Raw genomic sequence first — 19,515 nt, forward strand, 5'->3', positions numbered from 1 at the left:
CCATGGGCAGGGGCGCGTCCAGCTGGGCGAGGGAGAAGAGCAGCCCTAATTGCTCCCGCGCCTCGCTCCTCTTGCAGATGAAGGCCTGTGGGACATGTTTGTGAAGGACATCCCCCGGAGCGCCACGTCCTACACCGTCAGCCTGGATAGGCTCAGGCAAGGAGTGACCTACGAGTTCCGGGTGGTAGCTGTGAACCAGGTGGGCTATGGGGAGCCCAGCAGACCCTCCACAGCTGTGTCAGGTAGGGATCCCTTCCCGGAAATCTTGGGGCGAAGCTCCTTCATCTGAGGGAAGGGAGGCTGACATGGAACCATTAGGGGAAGAAAGAGGACAGCACCTGCTTCTTGCAGACGCTCCTGCAGTCGGGGGCCTGCCCAGGGGACAGGGCACAGGGAGAACGGTGTGGCCCCCACCCGACATCCTCCAGGCCTGGAGCTGCGGTAGCAACAGCGGCACCAGCAGGGCCCCCTACAGGCTCCATGTTTGAGGGGACTTTCCGTACCACACTGGGCTCAAGCGATTCTGAATTTGTGTCTCCCTTTCTCCTTAATCAGAGACACCACGGGAGTCAGAGCAGTCAGCTTGAGCTGGGCAGTGTGCCCCTTGGAGGGAAGGCATTCCCAAGCCAGGCGGAGCCCCGAGACCCCCTTGTTAGCTGGTGCATCCTTGCCGTGGAGCCATGTGCCATTTGTGACATACAAAAATTGCCCCCAGCAGCCACGGGGAGTGTGTTAGCACTCCACACAAAGTTGTGTCTGATGGGGGCCTCCCTGAGAGACAGCTAAGGGGCCCTGGGGGCGTCTTGTGCCTGTCGCCACCCTGTAGGTGAGATTGGAGGTGGAAGATGGCTCCGGGTCGAGTGGCAGAGATGGAGGAGGCCAGGTTCCTTCTCCCAGAGCACACATGGTAGTGACGACGGACTGTCTGTCCTCACCAGCGACGATGTGTCCAGAGGTGTAACAGATGGGGGGAAAGTGACCACGTGGGAATCAGGATGGGCTTCTCGGAGAAAGGATCGTGGATCTGGGTCTTGAAGGGTGGGCAGGGACGTGGCCACAGGGGAAGGGAGATCCTGGACAAAGCAGAGGGAGCAGCAGAGAGAAAGTCCTGCACAAGACGAGCCCAGGGGGACAAGCAGGTGGGGGAGGGGAGGTAGGCCAGTCACGTGGCCCCGTCTCTCTCCTGGGGACTCCGGATGCCTGTGAGAAGCGGTCTCAACCCTGGCTGCACTTTGGGATCACTCAGAAAACACCCACGCTGGGGCCCACCCGAGACAGTGGGTACCCGGCCGGGGGTGGGAGTCTGGGCGTTATTTCTGTTTCACTTCGCAGGGATCCTTCTGTGCAGCCGAGGTTGTGAGCCAGGGAGCCAGGGCTCAGAGGGGTTTGGGTGAGGGGTGGGCTGCAAACGACAATGTGAAGGTGTGTGGGGAATGGGAGCTGGCAGCAGAGAGCGGGGCGGAGAGAAGTCTGGGAGGGCGCAGGCAGAGTCTGGGCCAGAAACCAGGAGAGGCTTCCTCACACTCGAGACAAGTGTCTCCCTCCCGTGCGTTCAGAACTGTTGAAGCTCCTGACGGCTCTTGCTCATGCTGAAACAGCCTTCAGACCTCTCTGCAGCGAGGTTGTGGGGAGCTCCAGCCCCGAACCCCTGGTTTAGGACACACGTGAATTCCAGGCTCACTCAGGGAGAGGGGCGTCACTCACTTTTTTATTGACTAATATTTAGAAAAATCAAAATGTTCTCATGTCCTTCATTTTTATTATGCAAATTTTAATCGTACCCCAAAGTAGAGAGAACAGAATAAGGAAGCCCGGCCCTGCTCACCCCAGTTCAGCAATTCAAGATTTGCCTCCCTTGGTTTGTCCGTGAGAAATCGATACAAAGCAATTCCAAGCGCACAGAGCTCTAATTCCGCACATGTGGCCGGTGGCAGAGGCTGGTCCTGCACAAGAACACGCTCCCGCCTGCCGGTTCGCGGGGCCTTGTGGCTGGAACGTGTCTCCGACATCCGCCACGTCCCCGTGCGCTCAGCGTATCTCATCCTTCAGAGAAGCCCGCGGGCCTCCGGTGCCAGCCCGGCCCCAGGAGCGGCCGTGCAGAATCGGGGGTCCTGCCCTGGGGGGAGAATCCTGCAGGACAGCCAGGCCTTTCTTTCCCAAGCCCACTCTGAGCCACTCCCCGGGGCTCGGCTTGGCCTTGTGGGATGGATACTGAATGGACAGCCTGAAAACCAGTGCTGTCATCCCCTAAGAAACCCTGTGGGGTTACATCATGGAAAGCACCCCCCCCCCACCTTGTTCCCAGTGTCACGCATTTTCTGTCTGTCCAATGAAGTATTTAATATAAGGGGGATGCCTTCCCTGTGGGTGTTGCCAGCTGGGAGGCAGACCTTGGGTCTCACCTGTAAGAGGCTTCTGTCCTGTTCGTCCCGGGCGTCCAATGCCTGGGAACCAGCTCCCCTGCAGGACCACGCGGAAAGCAGGATGGGACCCAAGGGCATCCGGCCCCTGCCGAGGAACGATTCCCACTTTTCTGTCCTTAGTCGACAGAATAAAACATGGGGAAGAAGAGTATCCTTCTTCAAAGTAACTTTTAAATGAAACCTTTTCTATTCATTTGTCGAAAAACACATCTAAAGATGGGGCCAGTTGTTCCGCTCAGTTTTGCTGGAGGCATGAAATAAATACAACGCAGCCCCAGCTTTCAGGGGACCCTGATCTGGTGGAGGAGGCCAACAGGGGCACAGGCAAACACACGCAGTGAGTGCGTGCCGCGAGAGGTCTCTGCGCAGGTGTAGACGGGATGACCCAGTGCTTGCACGAGCAGGAGTCAGGTTCGGGGGGGGAGAGGGGGGTCCAGGCCTCAGGCTGTACCCCGTAGCTAACGGGAGGCCACTGAAGGCTTCTAGGAGTGGACTTGTTTCCATCTGAGGAAGACATCGCTGGTGGCAAGGTGAAGAATGGATTTGAGCAAGACAGGAACAGGAGAAACCGTTGGGAAGTGGTTGCAGTGACGGGCAAGAGGTGGCGAGGGCCCCGGGCAGCGGCAGTGGTGACAGAGAGGGTGAGGGTCCTCAGAGGCTGTCTGGGAGGGAGGAAAAGGAAGTCCGGGCACTTTTGTTCCTTCCTCCCTCCAACCCAGACAACATTTGTAAGTAGATGAAATTGGGAGACTGTAGGAAGCATCATGACAAGGTCAGGGCAAGCTCTGGGGTAGGGAGGTCTCTGGGGTGGGGACAGCATGGGGAAAGAGGGCCCCTGAGCCTGATTCCCACAGGAGGTGGGAAAGTGCTGCTGCTTAATTCCCGAAGCCCGAGCCTGGTCAACCAGCCCACCATAACGCACACCAGCCTGTGGTTCCCTCTTCCCTGTGACTCCGGGCTGTCCCTCATGTCCTCCGTCCCCGCCCCCACCCGGTTCACGGGCAGGGGACTGAATGTGGAGTTTCTCTCAAACGTCACTGCGTTCGTGTCTGCCCTGCAGCTCAGGTGGAAACCCCGTTCTACGAGGAGTGGTGGTTCCTCCTGGTGATGGCGCTGTCTAGCCTGATCATCATCCTGCTGGTAGTGTTCGCCCTGGTCCTGCACGGACAGAACAAGAAGTACAAGAACTGTACCACAGGTGAGGATCGGCCTCCATTTCCCCAAAGTGCACTGGCCGCTCCTGAGCTAAGGGTTTATGCATGGTTTTCTCCCCCAGACCAGCCGTGCCAACACCCACGCTTCCGTTTCACTTGCCCGTAGGGGATAAAATGGATACAACACGTCTCCTTTCTGGAGGCAGTGAGGTCTAGCAAAACAAGAGCAGACCTCAGTGACCGGGTTCCCGCCCTGACCCTGCCCTCACATTAGCCGTGTGTCTTGAATATGTCATTTGGTCGTTTGGCCTCTCTGAGCCTCAGTTTCCCCACTTTCACTGCTGTGCAAATGCAATGGTATTTTTGAATATGATTAGAAAGTATGAAGCATCAAACAGGTGAAATATCATGCTATTCAGTGTCTTGAGAACACTGAACAATGTGCATCTCAGAAATGTCAGCGTGGCCCACGGAATATTACAGAAACATGTCTGTGGTGCAGCCCTTCTCATCAGTTGAATTTGCACCTGCCCTTGACCCCCCGTTCCAGCTCTGAGCCCTCTGAGGGCCGGTCCCCCACGTGTGCCCTGTACAAGCTCCATGCCTGGCTTACAGTCGGTGCTCAATACGTGTTTGTTGCTGAATGAATCTCCGTCCTTAGCGCAATGGACAAATGGACGTGGAGCACATTCAGTATGACTCCATTTACAGGAAGGTCAGGAGTGGATGTTTCTAGAAGGCAGAGTAGGGGTTGTCTCTTGGTGGAGAAGTATGAGCAGAGAAGGTGCGTGAGGGAACCTTCTGGCACGCTGGAAGTGCCCTCGACCTCTCTGCCGATGGTTATACATGCGAGGAAAACACATCGTTCCAGGGGCCTAAGACGGGTACACTCTGTGCATCTCGTTATCCTCAATTTTTAGAAACTTTCATTATTTATCATAATTACCGGTGAGCCCACTTGTTTGCGTAACCAGACCATGGCTGAGCTCGGGACCGTGGTCTGTTTTTAGCCCACACAGCCTCCCCCGGGCGGTAGCGGGTCCAAGAGCGTGAACAGTTCTCGGATGGCGCAGGTGGCAGCACAGGACCTGGCTGTGCCCGGCTCCGTCACTGGAGCTCTTCCCTCCAGCTCGTCTGTCTTTCCTTCTTAGGAAGGCAGATCCCTGATGAGCTTCCCCTTCAGAGGAGCCAGCCACGGTAGCCCTCGGGCCCAGGAGGGTGCCGAGCGGACCCCCCAACCCCAGCCTCCAGCACACCCATCACTGTGCAGAAAGGGTTTGTAAAACCAGGCACCCGAGCACCTCACCAGTTGCTTTGGGAACGCGAAGCGATTCATCCCTCCAAGAAAGGATTGATCTTTTTTTCTGTATAAATTCACTCTAACAAGTGTTCATAAATCAGATTTTATTCCTACGGGATTTACAATGTATGAACGGCGTGTCATTTTACTGAGTTAATGCTATTACAGAATCCTACGTCGGCCGCATAGAAAAATCTCCCCGCTTTTCACTCTCTTCTCCATCTGGAAAACAGACCTGAAAAGGTGGATCTGACCTGCAGCTTCTGATACTTTGCCTCGCCCTGGAGTATTAACTTAACATCATAATTGAAGCCTAGAAAAAAGAATACTTTCTCCCAGAGTGTCTGACTTCCTGCCCAGGAGACGTGCAGAACCGAGCCCTTTGCCGGCTCAGCCTCGTCCACCCCTGCTTGCACGCCCGTGTCCTCCCGTCCTCGCTGCATTTCCCTTCTGATAGTGGTTTTCACCTGCTCACCTCCCGTCGACGTAAACCCCTCCTTTGCAGCAGCTTCATCTTTCATCCACCACGCTCTGCATCCTGTTGGCTTCTCTCTTGCACACAAGTGGAGCGTTAAGGCATGTCGCGGGCAGAGCAGCCTCAGCACAGGACAACTGGAAGGACTTTGGCTTGCATGCCGAGTGACGTGGGAGGCCGTCAGAAACCCTATGTCCTTTGGCTTCTTATAATTTTACTGTCATTCATTTGATCCGCTAAGTTGCCAATCTTCGTCTTTCTTTTTTCTCCCCAAAGCCCCCCAGTACCTAGTTGTCTATCCTAGTTGTAGGCTCTTCTAGTTTTTCTATATGGACGCCGCCTCAGCGCGGCCTGATGAGCAGTGCCATGTCCACACCCAGGATCCGAACCAGCAAACCCCAGGCCACCGAATCAGAGTGCGCAAACTTAACCACTTGGCCATGGGGCCGGCCCCTAAATTTACTTCCTATGTGCTGTTTTGTTAGAGGATTGTGAGTCTTTCATTTTGAAATTTATTGAGTATTTAATTTCTCTGGTTTTTAAAAAGTTTGTGCATTTTGAGTACTTTTTCATAAAATACCAATGAGAATGTTGGTATTTTGGTGTCAGGCAAAATAAACACCGAAATGCTAATATTGTCATTTTGCTGCAGCATTGTGACTAACTCGTGGGGTTTCTCCCCAGCATGACTCTAACCGCCTCGCACGCTGAATCAGGTCCGGCCCGGCTCACGGGAACTCTGTGAACACCCGTGCTTGACGGGCTCTGGCGGGCGTAGCTGCAGAGGGCACTTACTGACCCGTCTGCGCTCACTTTCCTGGTCTGGCTTTAGGTAAGAGCCTTTCCAACATGGAGGAGTCGGTGACCCTGGATAACGGGGGATTTGCTGCGCTGGAGCTCAACAGCCGCCACCTCAATGTCAAGAACACCTTCTCGAAGAAGAACGGGACCAGGTAGGGAGGCGGCAGCTGCACCCCATGGGCGGCGTCTGCCCGAGGACCTGGGCTAGCCAGGGCCGAGTGCTGACTGAAGACATGCCCCACACCCACGGGTGCCCCCGAGTCCCCACAGGGCGGTGTTGAACCCAGGAGGGCAGGATCGGGGGGGTAGAGGTATTTTAAATTCATTTCTAGAGATGTTAGAAGAGGGCAGATCTGAGGTGTGTTGGGAAGTGATCTGGAGGTCCCCTCTGTCAGCCAGCTGAGCGCCTCGGATCAGGGAATTCCTGCTTCACGTGGGTGTCACATTATGCTGCAGCGGACTTGTAATTTTTTTTCTTTTTGAGCAAGATTAGCCCTGAGCTAACATCCGCTGCCAATCCTCCTCTTTTTTTGCTGAGGAAGACTGGCCCTGACATAACATTCATGCCCATCTTCCTCTACTTTATACATGGGACACGTGCCACAACATGGCCTGATGAGCAGTGCGTAGGTCTGCACCAGGGATCCAAACCGTGAACCCCAGGACACCAAAGTGGAGCATGCAAACTTAACCGCTATGCCACCTGGCCGGCCCCCGGACTTGTAATTTTTTGCATCAGTTGCCAAGATGGTGTCAGAGGCGGTGGATTTCCTCTCATTAATATAGGATAGAGGCCAGAGGGCGAGTCAGGAGGCCTTGGGGACGGGTAGCTTTTGCCCAGAGCTGAACAGGGGTAACTTGCAGCCTCGTCCTCATCCCAGGTCCCCACCGCGCCCGAGCCCCGGTGGGCTGCACTACTCAGACGAGGACATTTGCAACAAGTACAACGGCGCCGTGCTGACCGAGAGCATGAACCTCAAGGAGAAGTCGGTGGACGCCTCGGAATCTGAGGTGAGTGCCTGCGACCGCTGTTCCCCACTTCCGTAGGGGGCCCTCTGCTTTCTCGGGGTGCCACATACGTGTCTTGTCTCATCTGAGTCTTACAAGAGCCCCACGAGGCAGGCAGAGCCAGTGACAAATGACTCCCTTTCACGGAAGAGCAAAGGATGAGCAGAGCCCGAGTTCAGACCCACAGCCCCCGGGGGCCCGTCAGCCCCTCACCCACAGCCTCGAGCGGAGCAGAACAGATGCTCCCGGCCTGCCTCCCGGGGGAGCGGTTCCACCTCTCAGCAAATCTGCTTCTTCAGTCGCAGGGAGCCAGGGGGAGAGAGAGGAGGCCGGCGTCCTCCGGGCAGGCTCGCTGCAGGACGAGGGGCCCTGCTGACCGCACACCCAGCCAGTCACACATCCGCCGCTGGGCGCCTTCCCACGCTCTGTCTCTTTTAGTCCTGGAGCTCTCGGGTCCCGGGCCGGCTCTGAGCTCAATAACTTGTCCAAAGTGCACTTCTGATCTGGAAACCATTCTCTTCCCGTTTTGCTTTCAGAAATGAAAGTAGTGTTTTCTGGAGGTAACTGTAGAAATTGGTGGCCTCTAGCCGGAAGTTGGAGAGTCGGAGGGCCTGAGTCTGCAAGACTGATAGAAACGGGGACCCCCTCCTCCCCACGCCCTGAGCATTCCCTTCCCTCCCCAGGCCCTACCCATCCTTGCTTCCTGCTGCTGAAGAGGGGAGTTTAGCCCCAGCGGCTCCAGGGCAGTTAACAAGGGTTGGTGAACTCCCACCTGAGATGCAGCCCTGTCCTCACTGAGCAGCTGGACCGGGGAGATCTGGCCCCGAGGGAGTGTCGGCCTCCAGCTGTGACCCCTGGGACCCTGGGCCTGCATGTCCTAGGCCTCCTTTGTGTCTGGGGGCTCAGTTATGGAGCTGAGTGTGTCACGTGTGCGAGGCTTAGTGACAGAGCAGGCCGGGGGTGGGAGGGGACATTATCCAGAGAGAGAGCCATGGTGGGGCTCCAAAGGGGGGCTCAGCTTCCCTCCCTTTTCCCCACCAGCACGCTGCCTCGGATCACACTTAGGAGCAAAACCGGTTGAAGCAGCAACCAGACAGATGGCTCCCTCCCCGGGTCCTAAACTTTCTTTTTTGAGACACGCCAAGTCTCGAGAGGGACGAAAATCACCAAGCCATTTGCTGGACACGTAGGGCTGCCCACCTCTTGGCATTCATACTCTAAATCAATATTTAATCTAAAATGAGTCTCACCTCCATTTTGACCTGAATTCAGGCCTTATTGAGCCCCAAGGCTCTATAAAATGGCTTCTCTTAAACTGTGGTTTGTATACGAACGCCAAGGGAGATGGGACAGCAGGTGGGGTCAGTGTGACACAGGGCTCCGCTCTGCTTGGCGCTGTCTGTTTACAAAGGATGCTGGGCCCCCATCTGGCCCGTGCCCTTGGGCAGGATGGAAGCGGCAGCAGCCCTGCAAATGTTGGGAAAGCGATATTTGTCTGCAGTCAAGGGGCTGCCAAGCGAAATGCTGCAAAAACCGACCTGCTCTTTTGTGATAAAGGAACAGCAGCCTTGTTCGAGCTGCTTCCGCAAAAGCAACCAGCACGTGGGAAGGAGGACTGCCTTCCAGCGGGGCCTTTTCTGGGTAGCAATTAGAGACATGGTTGCACGGCAACTGCCAGCATCTGTCCTCTCATCCCTGGACCCGTGGCCTTTAGCGTATACAGGCGTCATGGGTGATATTCACAGCGATGGTGCATCAGCTCTGCAGGCCGAGCTAGCAACGGTTCAGTGTGTTGAGCACTAATTGAGCACCGACTGTGGGCCAACACACTCCTTCAATGCTCACACCAGCGCCACGAGGCAGGTGACTCTCCCCATCGTTCAGAGGACAAGGCTGAGTCTGAGGTCACCCCCAGAGCTCAGCTGAACCACGCCCCCTCCACCGCCTCCCCCAGGCCAGTGCCAGGGAGTCGGTGGCCATTCCTGGAGCAGCCAGAACTGGATTCATGAATTCTGAACTATTTGTTCATGAAAGCAATCTCAAAATCTGTTAATGAGAAGCGTTGGGTCTGTTTCTGCTCTCACACACTCGGGGCGTTTGAGATTCCAATTCAGCTGATTTTTGTGGAGGATTGTGAAATGCATGCAGGCTCTGAGCTAGGCGTTTACATACATGCATATGGGCACACATACATGTGTACCTTAATTAAAACACATATATGCAAGTGGAGGAGGGAGGGAGGGAGGGAGGGGACGGGCAGGGAGAGAGGAAGAGAGGAGGGCAGAGGTAGGAGATCAGAGGGACAGGGAATCCACACTAAATCCTGCAGGGAGGTTGTTATGATCTCATATAATAGATGAGAGAGCCGAGGTTAAAGGGGGTTTTGAATGTCTCCCCAGACACGCCCACTAATGGGGTGGACTTCAGAGGCACACGTGCAGTGCAGAACTGAGTTGTCGTAGCAGAGGGACATGTGGCTGAGCGAGCGAGGGGCCCCCATGCCAGGAGATCGGGGCTCCTTTTGTAATTCCCACAGACGCCCCTCCTCTGTCTGCTTCTGGGTCCCCGGGTAGGTGAAGTGAGGCCCATCTCTCTTCCACAGTTCTTCGCTTTTATAATCTTGCTAGGCCCCAACTTTGAACCTTATGAATTTGGGGGATTTGCAGGCACTAATATTCATAGGATCCAAACAGAGGGACCTGGGGAATGTCATCATCGTGGACGTGCCAGCTCAGATGGGAAAGTTTACTTTGAGCCAGATTTTTTAAACAGCTGGATTGAGGTATAATTCACGTTACCACATAATTCACCCATTTGGGATATTGGTTATTTAGGAGTCTGTTTTTGATTTCCTCATATTTGTGAATTTCCCCAATTTTCTTCTGTGATTGATTTTTACTTTTATTCCACTGTGGTCAGAGAACATACTTTGTATATTTTCAATCCTTTTAAATTTATTGAGTCTCGTTTTATGGCCTAGCATATGGTCTACGCTGGGAGAATGTTCTGTATCCGCGTGAAAAGAATGTTATTCCGCCGTTGTTGTGTGGGGAGTTCTGTGCGCGTCTCTTAGGTCTAGCTGATTTACAGTGTTGTTTAAATCTTCTGTGTTTTTATCTTCTGCCATCTGTTAATGTATTGAAGTCTCGAAATATTATTCCTCATTAACCTATTTCTCTCTCCAATTCTGTCATTTTTAATGTCATGTATTTTGAGGATGTGTTTTTAGGTGCATGTATGTTTATAATTGTTATATCTTCTTGGTGGATAGACCCTTTTATCGATATAACATATCTCTGTCTCTAGGAACAGTTTTTGTCTTAAAGCCTGTTTTGTCTGATGTTAGTGTAGTCACTCCAGTGCTCTTTTGGTTACCGTTTACATGGTATATCATTTCTCTTCCTTTGAAGCCATTTGAATCTTGGAATCTAAAGTGTGTCTCTTGTAGACAGCATATAGTTGGATTGTGTTATTTTATTTGTTCTGCTGATCTCTACCTTTTCACTAGGTTGTTGAGTCTGTTTACATTTAATGTAATTACTGCTAAGGTAGAATTTACATCTGCCATTTTGATCTTTGCCTTCTGTATGTTTCATATCTTTATTCCTCTATTTTTTCCATTACTGTCTTCTTTTTTGCTAAGTGGGTATTTTCTAGTGTACCGTCTTAATCCCCCTGTTTTTTCTTTTGCTGTATTTTTTCAGTTATTTTTGTTAGCTGTTGCCCTCGTATCAGTATTTACTTCAGATTTATGCTAAATTTCAGTGACATATAGAAACGTTATTACTGTATGGCTCTATTCCTTCCTCCCTGTTTGTGCTATTGTTATACATATTATGTCGACATATGTTACAAACTCAAGAATGGAGTTTTCTAGTGTTACTTTACAGAACTGAATGTCTTTTAAAGAAGTTGAAAGAAGAAAAGAGTGCAAGTATGTAGATAAAGTTTCTCTCTTTAACCTTCGTATTTACTATCTCTAGTCCTCTTTACTATTTCTAGTCCTCTTCATTTCATCCTATGGATTCAAGTTACCATTGGGTGTTATTTTCTTCTACTCCTTCCTTTATGATGTTATTGTTAAAATGTTACATTTCTATATGTTACAGGCCCAACAATACAATTATGCACATAACGTTTTATGCAATTGCTCTTTAAATCAGATAAGAGGAGAAAGGAGGAGAAATATGCAATTGTCCCATCTCTTATAGTTACCTATGTAATTACCGTTGATAGTACTTTTTGTTTTTTCACGTCAGTTTGAATTACTACCTGGTGTCACTTGCTTTTAACCTGACAATCTTCCTTTAGTATTTCTTGCAAGGCAGGTCTGCTAGTAATGCATTTCCTGTTTTTGTTTATCTCAGAACGTCTTAATTCCACCTTCATTTGTGAAAGTAGTTCTGCTAAATATAAGACTCTTGGGTGTCACTTTTATTTGAGCACTTGGAACGTGTTTCTCCATTCCGTCCTCCGTCTTTTCTGATTAGAAATCCACTGTTAATATCATTTGAGTTCCCTTGTACATGACGAGTCATTTTTCTCCTGCTGGTTGCAGACTTTCTTTTTGTCCTTGTCTTTTAAATTTTTGATTACGATGTGTCCGGTGTGAACTTTCTTCCATTTATCTTACTTGTAGTTTATTGAGCTAGTTTGGTGTATAGATTGTTTATCAAATATGGGAAGTTCTAAGTCATTATAACTTCCAGTATTTTTTCTGCTTTCTTTCTCTTCTCATCCTGGGATTCTCATTACACATGTGTGGGTGTACTCAGTGCCGCTTCACATTTATCAGGTGCTCTGGGTTTTTTTTCGCTCTGTTTTCTCTTTGTTTTTCAGACTACATAATCTCTGCCAATCTATCTTCAGGTACACCGATTCTTTCCTCTGCCAGCTCAAATCTACTGTTGAGCCCCTCTAGGGAATTTTTTCATTTTGGTTATTGTATTTTGCAACTCCAGAACTTCTCATTTGGCTCTTTTTAAACCATTCCTATATCTTTATTGATATTCTCTACTTGGTGTGATATCGTCATCCTACTTTCCTTTGATTCTTTAAACATGGTTTCCTTTAGTCCTTTGAACGTATTATAATAGCTGCTTTGAAGTCTTTGTCTGCTAACATTTGGGCCTCCTTAGAGGCGGCCCATTTTTTTCTCTGTGTATGGGTCACACTTTTCTGTTTTTTGAAAACAAATCATTTTAGATGATATATTCTAACAACTCTGAACACTGATATCCACCCACACCCTCCCACTGAGAATTGTTGTTGTTTGCTTATTCACCTAGTTATCTGCTTATTAACAAATGTTAATGTTAACTGCCTGGACTAGTCCAGAAGCCCTTTCCTCTGCAGTGTGTGCCCTCTGATGCAGTGTGTGCCCCCTGATGCCGTGTGTGCCCCCTAATGCAGTGTGTGCCCTCTGATGCAGTGTGTGCCCTCTGATGCAGTGTGTGCCCCTTGATGCCATGTGTGCCCCCTGATGCAACGTGTGCCCCGATGCAGTGTGTGCCCCCTGATGCAGTGTGTGCCCCCTGATGCGACGTGTGCCCCCTGATGCAGTGTGTGCCCCCTGATGCAGTGTGTGCCCCCTGATGCAGCGTGTGCCCCTTGATGCAGTGTGTGCCCCCTGATGCAGCGTGTGCCCCCTGATGCGGCGTGTGCCCCCCTGATGCGGCGTGTGCCCTCTGATGCAGTGTGTACCCTCTGATGCGGTGTGTACCCTCTGGTGTCCATACTCAGAGGTGCAGCCTCAGGCACGCATGCAGTCTTCCTGATGACAGGGTAACCGCTGTTCTAGCCAGGCTCTCCGTATCTCTTTTTCCCTTCTCCCCATTAAGATTCTGGATGCTCTACCACTATCGGTACCACACCCAGCTGCTAACCTCCACCACTTGCTAGCTCTATTATTTTTGACAATGCCCTGGGGTATAAATTACTCCATAGTTTGATTCAATTAGACCCCGGCCCTTTCACAGTAGAAGGATGTTGTCAATCTTTGAATTTTGCTCTGACCCCAAGAGGGCTCTCCTTGGCTGTCTCTTTCCCTGGTTCTCTGGTTCAACTTCTGACTGGCTTATTGCTTCACTTCTTGCTATCATGGAACTACCAGCTTCCTCTTAATTTTTCACCCCTCAGGTCTGCACTGTTTTCAACAATGCCCTTAGGCATGCTCTGTTCCAAAGACAGCCATTCCCCTTAGGCAGAGCTGGGGAGCTCGCTCTCCCTCCTGTCAGGACCTCTGGGTCGCAGCACCAAAGCTGAGAATGGGGACAGCAGCCCTCTTCTCCCACAGTGACACACCTGCTGTACAAGGGGGATGCTGGGTCGAGGGGGCAGCCCCTGGTCTTCTGGGCCTGCCCCTTCTGGTGTGGAACTTCTTCCCTACAATCGAGCTGGGGTGGGGGCAGTCAGGGCTCAGTACGCTCAGCCTGCCACACCTGGTGTAGACCCTCCAGCCGACAGGTGACGACTGGCTGGGGGAAGGGAGCCCGGTTCTCTTGCCATACAACGCGGAGCTGGGGGTGGGCGGTTGCATGAGCGATGCCAGCAGCCTCCTCCCCCAGGTCACACCAAATTCCTAGACTAGGAGCTGGGAGGAGAGGGAGCCCTGTCTTCTGGGCCGCATCCGCCCAGAGTGGAGCTTCTGTCACCCTGAGCTGGGGGACGGGGGAGCAGGTCATGAGTCCAGTGCCGCAGACTCACTGTTCTTAGTGAAATTTAGATCGGGAATGAGTCTTTCTCCATCTGCTATATGCTTTTGGCGCCATTTCTAGAGACTTTCAATGGTTGTTTATAAAATAGCTTTGCCCGGTTAAATCATGGTTCCACTGGGGAGAGGCTCTGCGAGCTCCTCACACAGACGTTCTAGAAGTATCTTTTGCCTTCATAGTCGATGGTCCTGATGTTCAGAGGGGACTGGTGAAAAATGCGGGCTAAGTTCCGAGTTTGCTTTCCCAATGTAGCATCCACTTCTGGCTTGGTCCTTTAACCCCAAATTCACGGGAAGAGAGTCAAGTTACGGCACCGTAGATAAACCCTTAGCGGGAGAGGCCGGGCTCTCAGAGAGCAGACCGGGGTGGTCAGCAGAGTGCACCCCGGAGGCGCAGCACTCATTCCAGACAAGACTGCCGAAGAGGTGACTTGAGTCTGGACTTCGATTTGAGATGTTTATCGTCCCTTCTGGAGGCTGCTTCTAGATTGAAATACAGCGAACACCGAGATGCTGGGGACGCAGCACAGAGTACGTCCCGTGCCCTGGGGTCGCTCGATGGTTTGACCCAGTGTGGAGGCAGGAGTGAGGAGGGGGACGCCATCATGGGCGCAGGTCTCCTCCCCCCACCCATCCTCATCCCCAGAGCCCAGGGGAGAAAGGGCTCAGGAACCTGAGAGGCCTCTGCTGGAAGAGCTCTTCTGCGAAGCTAATATTTCCCTGAGGAAACAGCGATGCTGTCCTCTTCTCCCCAGGGTGTTCTCTCGCTATTTTCAGAAATATTGCTCAAGTGAAAATTCTGCGAGTCAGTTCACAGGTGCACAAGAACCTGCCTGATCGGAGCTGCTCTGAGTTAGGCCACCAGCATCACACGACACACGCTGTGGCTCTTTATGGTTCTCCAGTTAGAAATGAGAGGGTTTGTCACCGTTTTATCACACGGCTGCTTATGAATTACAGCAGGAGTGCTGTTCAAGTCACATTTTAAAAACCGTTTTCAAAATCCAGAGGAACAGTTTTCAAAATCTCTCCTGCTCCAACCCATTTAGAACAACCCCCTTGTACCTAATTAATTCCCTAGTAATATTTGGGTCTTTCATCTTGACAATGTAATACCGGAAGTGCTGAGCTCATCTCTATTAGCAGCTTACCAGGCATCTGTGCACCTTCAGAAACCCACAGTCGGTCTGCCACCACACCCAGTCACGTGCTGTCCTTCCGTGGTTTCCCGGGAAACCGGCACACATCGCTACCTCATGTCACACAGAAAACTTAAAAAAAAAAAAAGGACCCTGTAGCATTTCCTTTTTGTCAATAATTCTAATGCCCTAAAATATATCCCCACTAAAAAATAATAATGTCATGCAAACAATAAACAGAACAGGCCTTAGAAAGAAGAATGGCATTTTAATTCAGGGCTTTCTCGTGGGGACGATGGCAAGGTGTGAGCAGGAGGCCCCACTTACGTGTCACGTGACCCTGGGTAAGTTCACACTTCTCCCTAAAGAAAGAGCAAGAAGGAAAAGGAGCCGCTCTCGGTCTCTCGTCTCTACTTCTTTCTGCGAGGCGGTTCTGTTCTCTCACCGTGGACTTCGGGAGCTCCTGGCTGAACCCGTGGGCCCTGGCCACTCAAGGCTCACAGCCGCCCAGCATTGCCCCCACATGAAGAATCCGCTCTTCCAGATGCAGTGTGAAAAGTCCCAGGGCCGCTTCCCAGGGCCTCAGCTCAAGTCACACGCTCACCCATCAACCGGTCACCATTTTCTGAGGGACAAGCCATTCTGCCCATGTGACAGGGAAAGGCCGAGACGAGTCACTTCCTGAAGGTCATTCCAAAAGGTCAAAGCCCAGACACGAACTCCAGGACATCACTGTGACCTAGACAGCCACTCCCGGCTGGGTCTCCGGCCAGGACCTCTTCTCAGCACCCACATTTGTCACAGACCCTTCTCTCCACACTACAGGACTTTCTGGTTGAGAAAATATGTAATGACAGCTAGCTACTAAGAAGTCTCTGATGAAACTATTTGTTCTTAATCACATAGACATGCACACGGGGGTGGGACATTCAATGCCTCCCTTCTCTAGGCAGGGCTGGACTTGCTCTTAGAAATGCTGACTCCTTCAGAGACTCCAGGCTGCCCCTCAGTTCCACGTGGCCACTGAGAACCTGGCTTCTCAACAGCCTGAGTGGCTGCAGGAGGAGAGGCAAGTGCCCGAAGGGCCGCCACCTGGGTGCTGGGCAGGTTTACCGAGCGGGAACTGCCGGCAGGAGCCACGCTGCCTGCGACGGCCTCCACCACTCAGATACTTGATGGGAGAGCCGCGGTGCAACGTGTTTGAGCCTTTGAGGAAACTCTGGTTGAAGGTGTCCCTGGCGTATTACCAGAAGGCTTTTAGTTCTGCTGCCATACCAGCACTGGGTCTGCCCCACTCTCTCCCTGGTCAACACGACCTTGAGAAGGTCGTTTTCTTCTGTGGGTCTCGGTTCATTCTATGCAAAGTGAGGGACTGAATCCAAATGCTACTTCTCACATCCCACACCAGGATGCTCTGTGGTTGGGACGGTGAAGGCGTGGGCCCAGAGCACCGGGGACATGCTTTGAAGAGGGTGCAAATCTCAAGTCCTAAATTCAGTCTTCAGATCACCGTGAACCCTGACCCCAGTTTGTGAAACCCAGAGCCAAACTGCCATCGTCCATTCCTGAGTGTCCTGTGAATTTCTCATGAGAAAAGGGATGCCTTCGATGCTCTTTTCCCCTAAAATTCAGGAAATTCAGAACCAAAATCAGTGTCGAAAGAAGTGACAAGCCCAACTCAGGGACAGGTGACAAAGATTCCGTCCGCTCCTTCCGATGGCCTTGGCTCTCCTTTCTCCCGTCTTGGTGCACACAGAGCTTTGCCTTGGAAGCTCCCTCGCGGCCTCCAGAAAACAGACGAAGAGTAAGTCTTCAACACCAGCTGCCAGGACCGGGCCTGCTCTCTCGTCTGAGACTCCCGAGGCCAGATGGAGTTAAGCATTGGGCATTTTTCGGGTCTGGGAATGTATCATGTGTTATGCAACATCTCCAGCAGGGTCGGGGCAGCAATCTGTAGTCGCACACATTGTTGATTCTGTGGCAAAACCTAAGTATATTCACCCTGAGTGCAGCACAGGAAAAGCTGCCGGATCAGCTCAACGCCTGTCAGGCTTTGGCACCAAACAAGTGGCAAAACCAGCTTTTGATTTTCGGAGCATTGTGGGGTTTGGAACTCCGAATAGGGGGTCGTGAACCTGGTCAGCTGATGCCAAGGAGGCGCCTGGAGCTGGGGACCGGTTCCCCGCCAGCTGAGGCGGCAGAAGCCTTGGGGACTGCCAGGCTTGGGCACCCGCTCCTGCCCTGCCCGGGAGACCTGCGCAGCTCGCCGTCTCTCTGAGCCTCTTTCTTCCTCCAGAAAATAGGAATGACAGCACCCACCTCACAGGATCACTGTGCGGTTACAAAGACGGTGCAGGGGGTTAATCTGGTGTGTACGTAGTATCCACGGACGGGAAGCCGCTGTTCCCTCTGACGTCCTGGTCGTCCAGTGATGGAGGGGCTGGATGTTCTCTGCGTCCTGGGAGGTGTCAGGAGGGAAATTCGTCAGCCTCGCATTTGTATGAGCTCTGACTCAGTAAAAAGCAGAGGGGCCGCAGATGTGTTCAGCTGCCGACAGTTTATTGTGCCATAATACAAACAGTTTAGATTTAACGTCCTGAGAAGTCCCAAATCTGTGACTTACCGCGGCTTTCATGTAAATATTGCAGTTAGAGCCAGATTTTCAGTCTGTATCTGAAAAATCCCAAGTCTCTGGCCCTACCGTACATCCTCGAGGGGTTTCTGCATGGCCTAGAGGCCCCAACTCTTACAGGCTTACAGGACAAAATGCTGGCTCCCAGGTGGGGGACCGTGTTAGTCCAGGGATCAGAGTTTCCTGCGCAGGTGGAGATGTGGGTCGTTCACTCTCCATCAGATGAGGGACAATGGCCCGGGTGCACCACTCACAGCGTCCGGGGACCCTTTATATGGACCCCACCTCCACGTAAAATGAGAGCCAGCAGGCACCCCTCCTTTCCTCCCCTGCCCCCACCCCAGCCCGGCCGCTGATCCAAATCCTCCCAGAGCTCCTAAGAGATCCCCGTTCCCGGGCCCTCCCCCAGACCCACTGAATCAGGAGGGCAGGAGCCACGGCCTAGGATTCCGCACTCCTGCAAGACATCCCTGGTGACTCTGAGATGGCATTTTGGGGCCACTGACTCCTTTGGACCATCCAGGCCTCCTCACACCCTCGGGGGAGAGAAGAAAGGGCAGGTGTGGCTGAAGCCTCGAGAACTGGGGCACCGGAGCCCAGAGCGGAGATGTGCCCTGCGGGCCGGGCGGCTGCATGCAGGATGGAGCCCAGCGTCCCGTCAGTGTTCTTCCAGCCCTGGCAGGGTGCTCTGAAATGGGAGGGGCTTTACCAGCCAGTTTCCCGTTCCCTCCTTGACTTTGAAAGCTGGCCAGCTGCTGTGTCTACAGACCCATTCTTGGCACGCTGTAGGCGGCTGCCGCCTGGTCCCTGTGGGGCAGGGAGGAGCCCGCTGTGTTTTCAGGGTCTGGGGAGCATCTCGGTGTCGGTTCTTGCAGCAGAGCCTGGGCTGGCCTGTGGGCTCCATCCCCACCAGGTGGCAGAGATGCCGAGGGCGCAGGAAGCTCCCAGGATCCAGGTGAGGGTCCCAGGATCAGCCAGCACGACCGGGACAGGGGCAGGGAGCCCTCTGCCCTCTTGGGAAACACTCATTTCAGCCTCCACTGTCTCCTTTAGTAATTCTTCCAATGCCTTCAACTCAACCCCAAAGACCGTAAACTACGTGAGACAGAGTTGTGGTTTAAGAAATGAACATAGAAACTGTGGACTAGATGTTCTTAACAGAAACTGCTGGTTTATTTTATGAAAAGAAAGAGGAGGGGAAACCCTCAGCGGGACGGGTCTTCACACGTGGACAGTCCCAGTCCCCCCGCCAGCTCTTCTGTAGCCGTGTGAGGGGGCAGGGCTTTTGGTGCTGGAGAGCAAGGGTCCGCAGATATGGTGGACATCACGGCTCATTGAGGGCCTCATTTCTTGGTGGCCCCACAGAGGTCTGTGTGGACGTGTGGAAATTTGTGTCCCATGGCAGAGACACCCCTCCTCCCCTCCACGCGGGCTCAGGACAGGTTCCCTTCGGTCATCCCTCAGGATGGCCAGAGACCCCGGGCCTTCCACGCTCCCACTGCTCTCCTGTGTTCTGCACTGTGAGGACACACAGAGCATCTCTTGAGGCCGTGTAGACCTCTCCTGAGGCGGAAGTGCAGTGTAGACCCATCCTGGGGCAGGGCTGCCCTGTAGACCATTCCTGGGGCAGGAGGGCAGTGTAGACCCTCCTAGGACCAGCTCAGGCACACAGAGCTTGGGAGCAGAGACTCAGGAGCAGCAGAGAAAGCACACAGCAGGGATGCTGAGCTCAGGGGGGGTCTGGCTGGGGGAGGCCTGGGGAGGTGTGTGGGCACCTTGTGTGGGTGGGATGGCTTGGGGGCTGCAGGTGGGAGGAGGGGGAAGAGGGTAGGAGACAGTAGACAGACACTGGCCTCCATTGGGTAACTAAT

General features: G+C 52.7%; 1 protein-coding gene across 3 annotated transcripts in view; it reads left to right on the top strand.

Annotated features, from left to right (window-relative positions):
• The window catches only part of SDK1 (sidekick cell adhesion molecule 1), an 865,901-nt gene that overhangs the window by 842,427 nt on the left and 3,959 nt on the right, over positions 1 to 19,515 (top strand). For all 3 annotated transcript variants that reach the window (XM_070484134.1, XM_070484135.1, XM_070484136.1), the window contains 4 exons: positions 78 to 242; positions 3,484 to 3,621; positions 6,185 to 6,305; positions 7,035 to 7,164. In XM_070484134.1, coding sequence (XP_070340235.1) covers positions 78 to 242; positions 3,484 to 3,621; positions 6,185 to 6,305; positions 7,035 to 7,164 — 554 coding nt within the window. The remainder of the gene's footprint in view (positions 1 to 77; positions 243 to 3,483; positions 3,622 to 6,184; positions 6,306 to 7,034; positions 7,165 to 19,515) is intronic.

Source organism: Equus asinus, chromosome 14, assembly GCF_041296235.1.
Source record: "Equus asinus isolate D_3611 breed Donkey chromosome 14, EquAss-T2T_v2, whole genome shotgun sequence".
Taxonomy (NCBI): domain Eukaryota; kingdom Metazoa; phylum Chordata; class Mammalia; order Perissodactyla; family Equidae; genus Equus; species Equus asinus.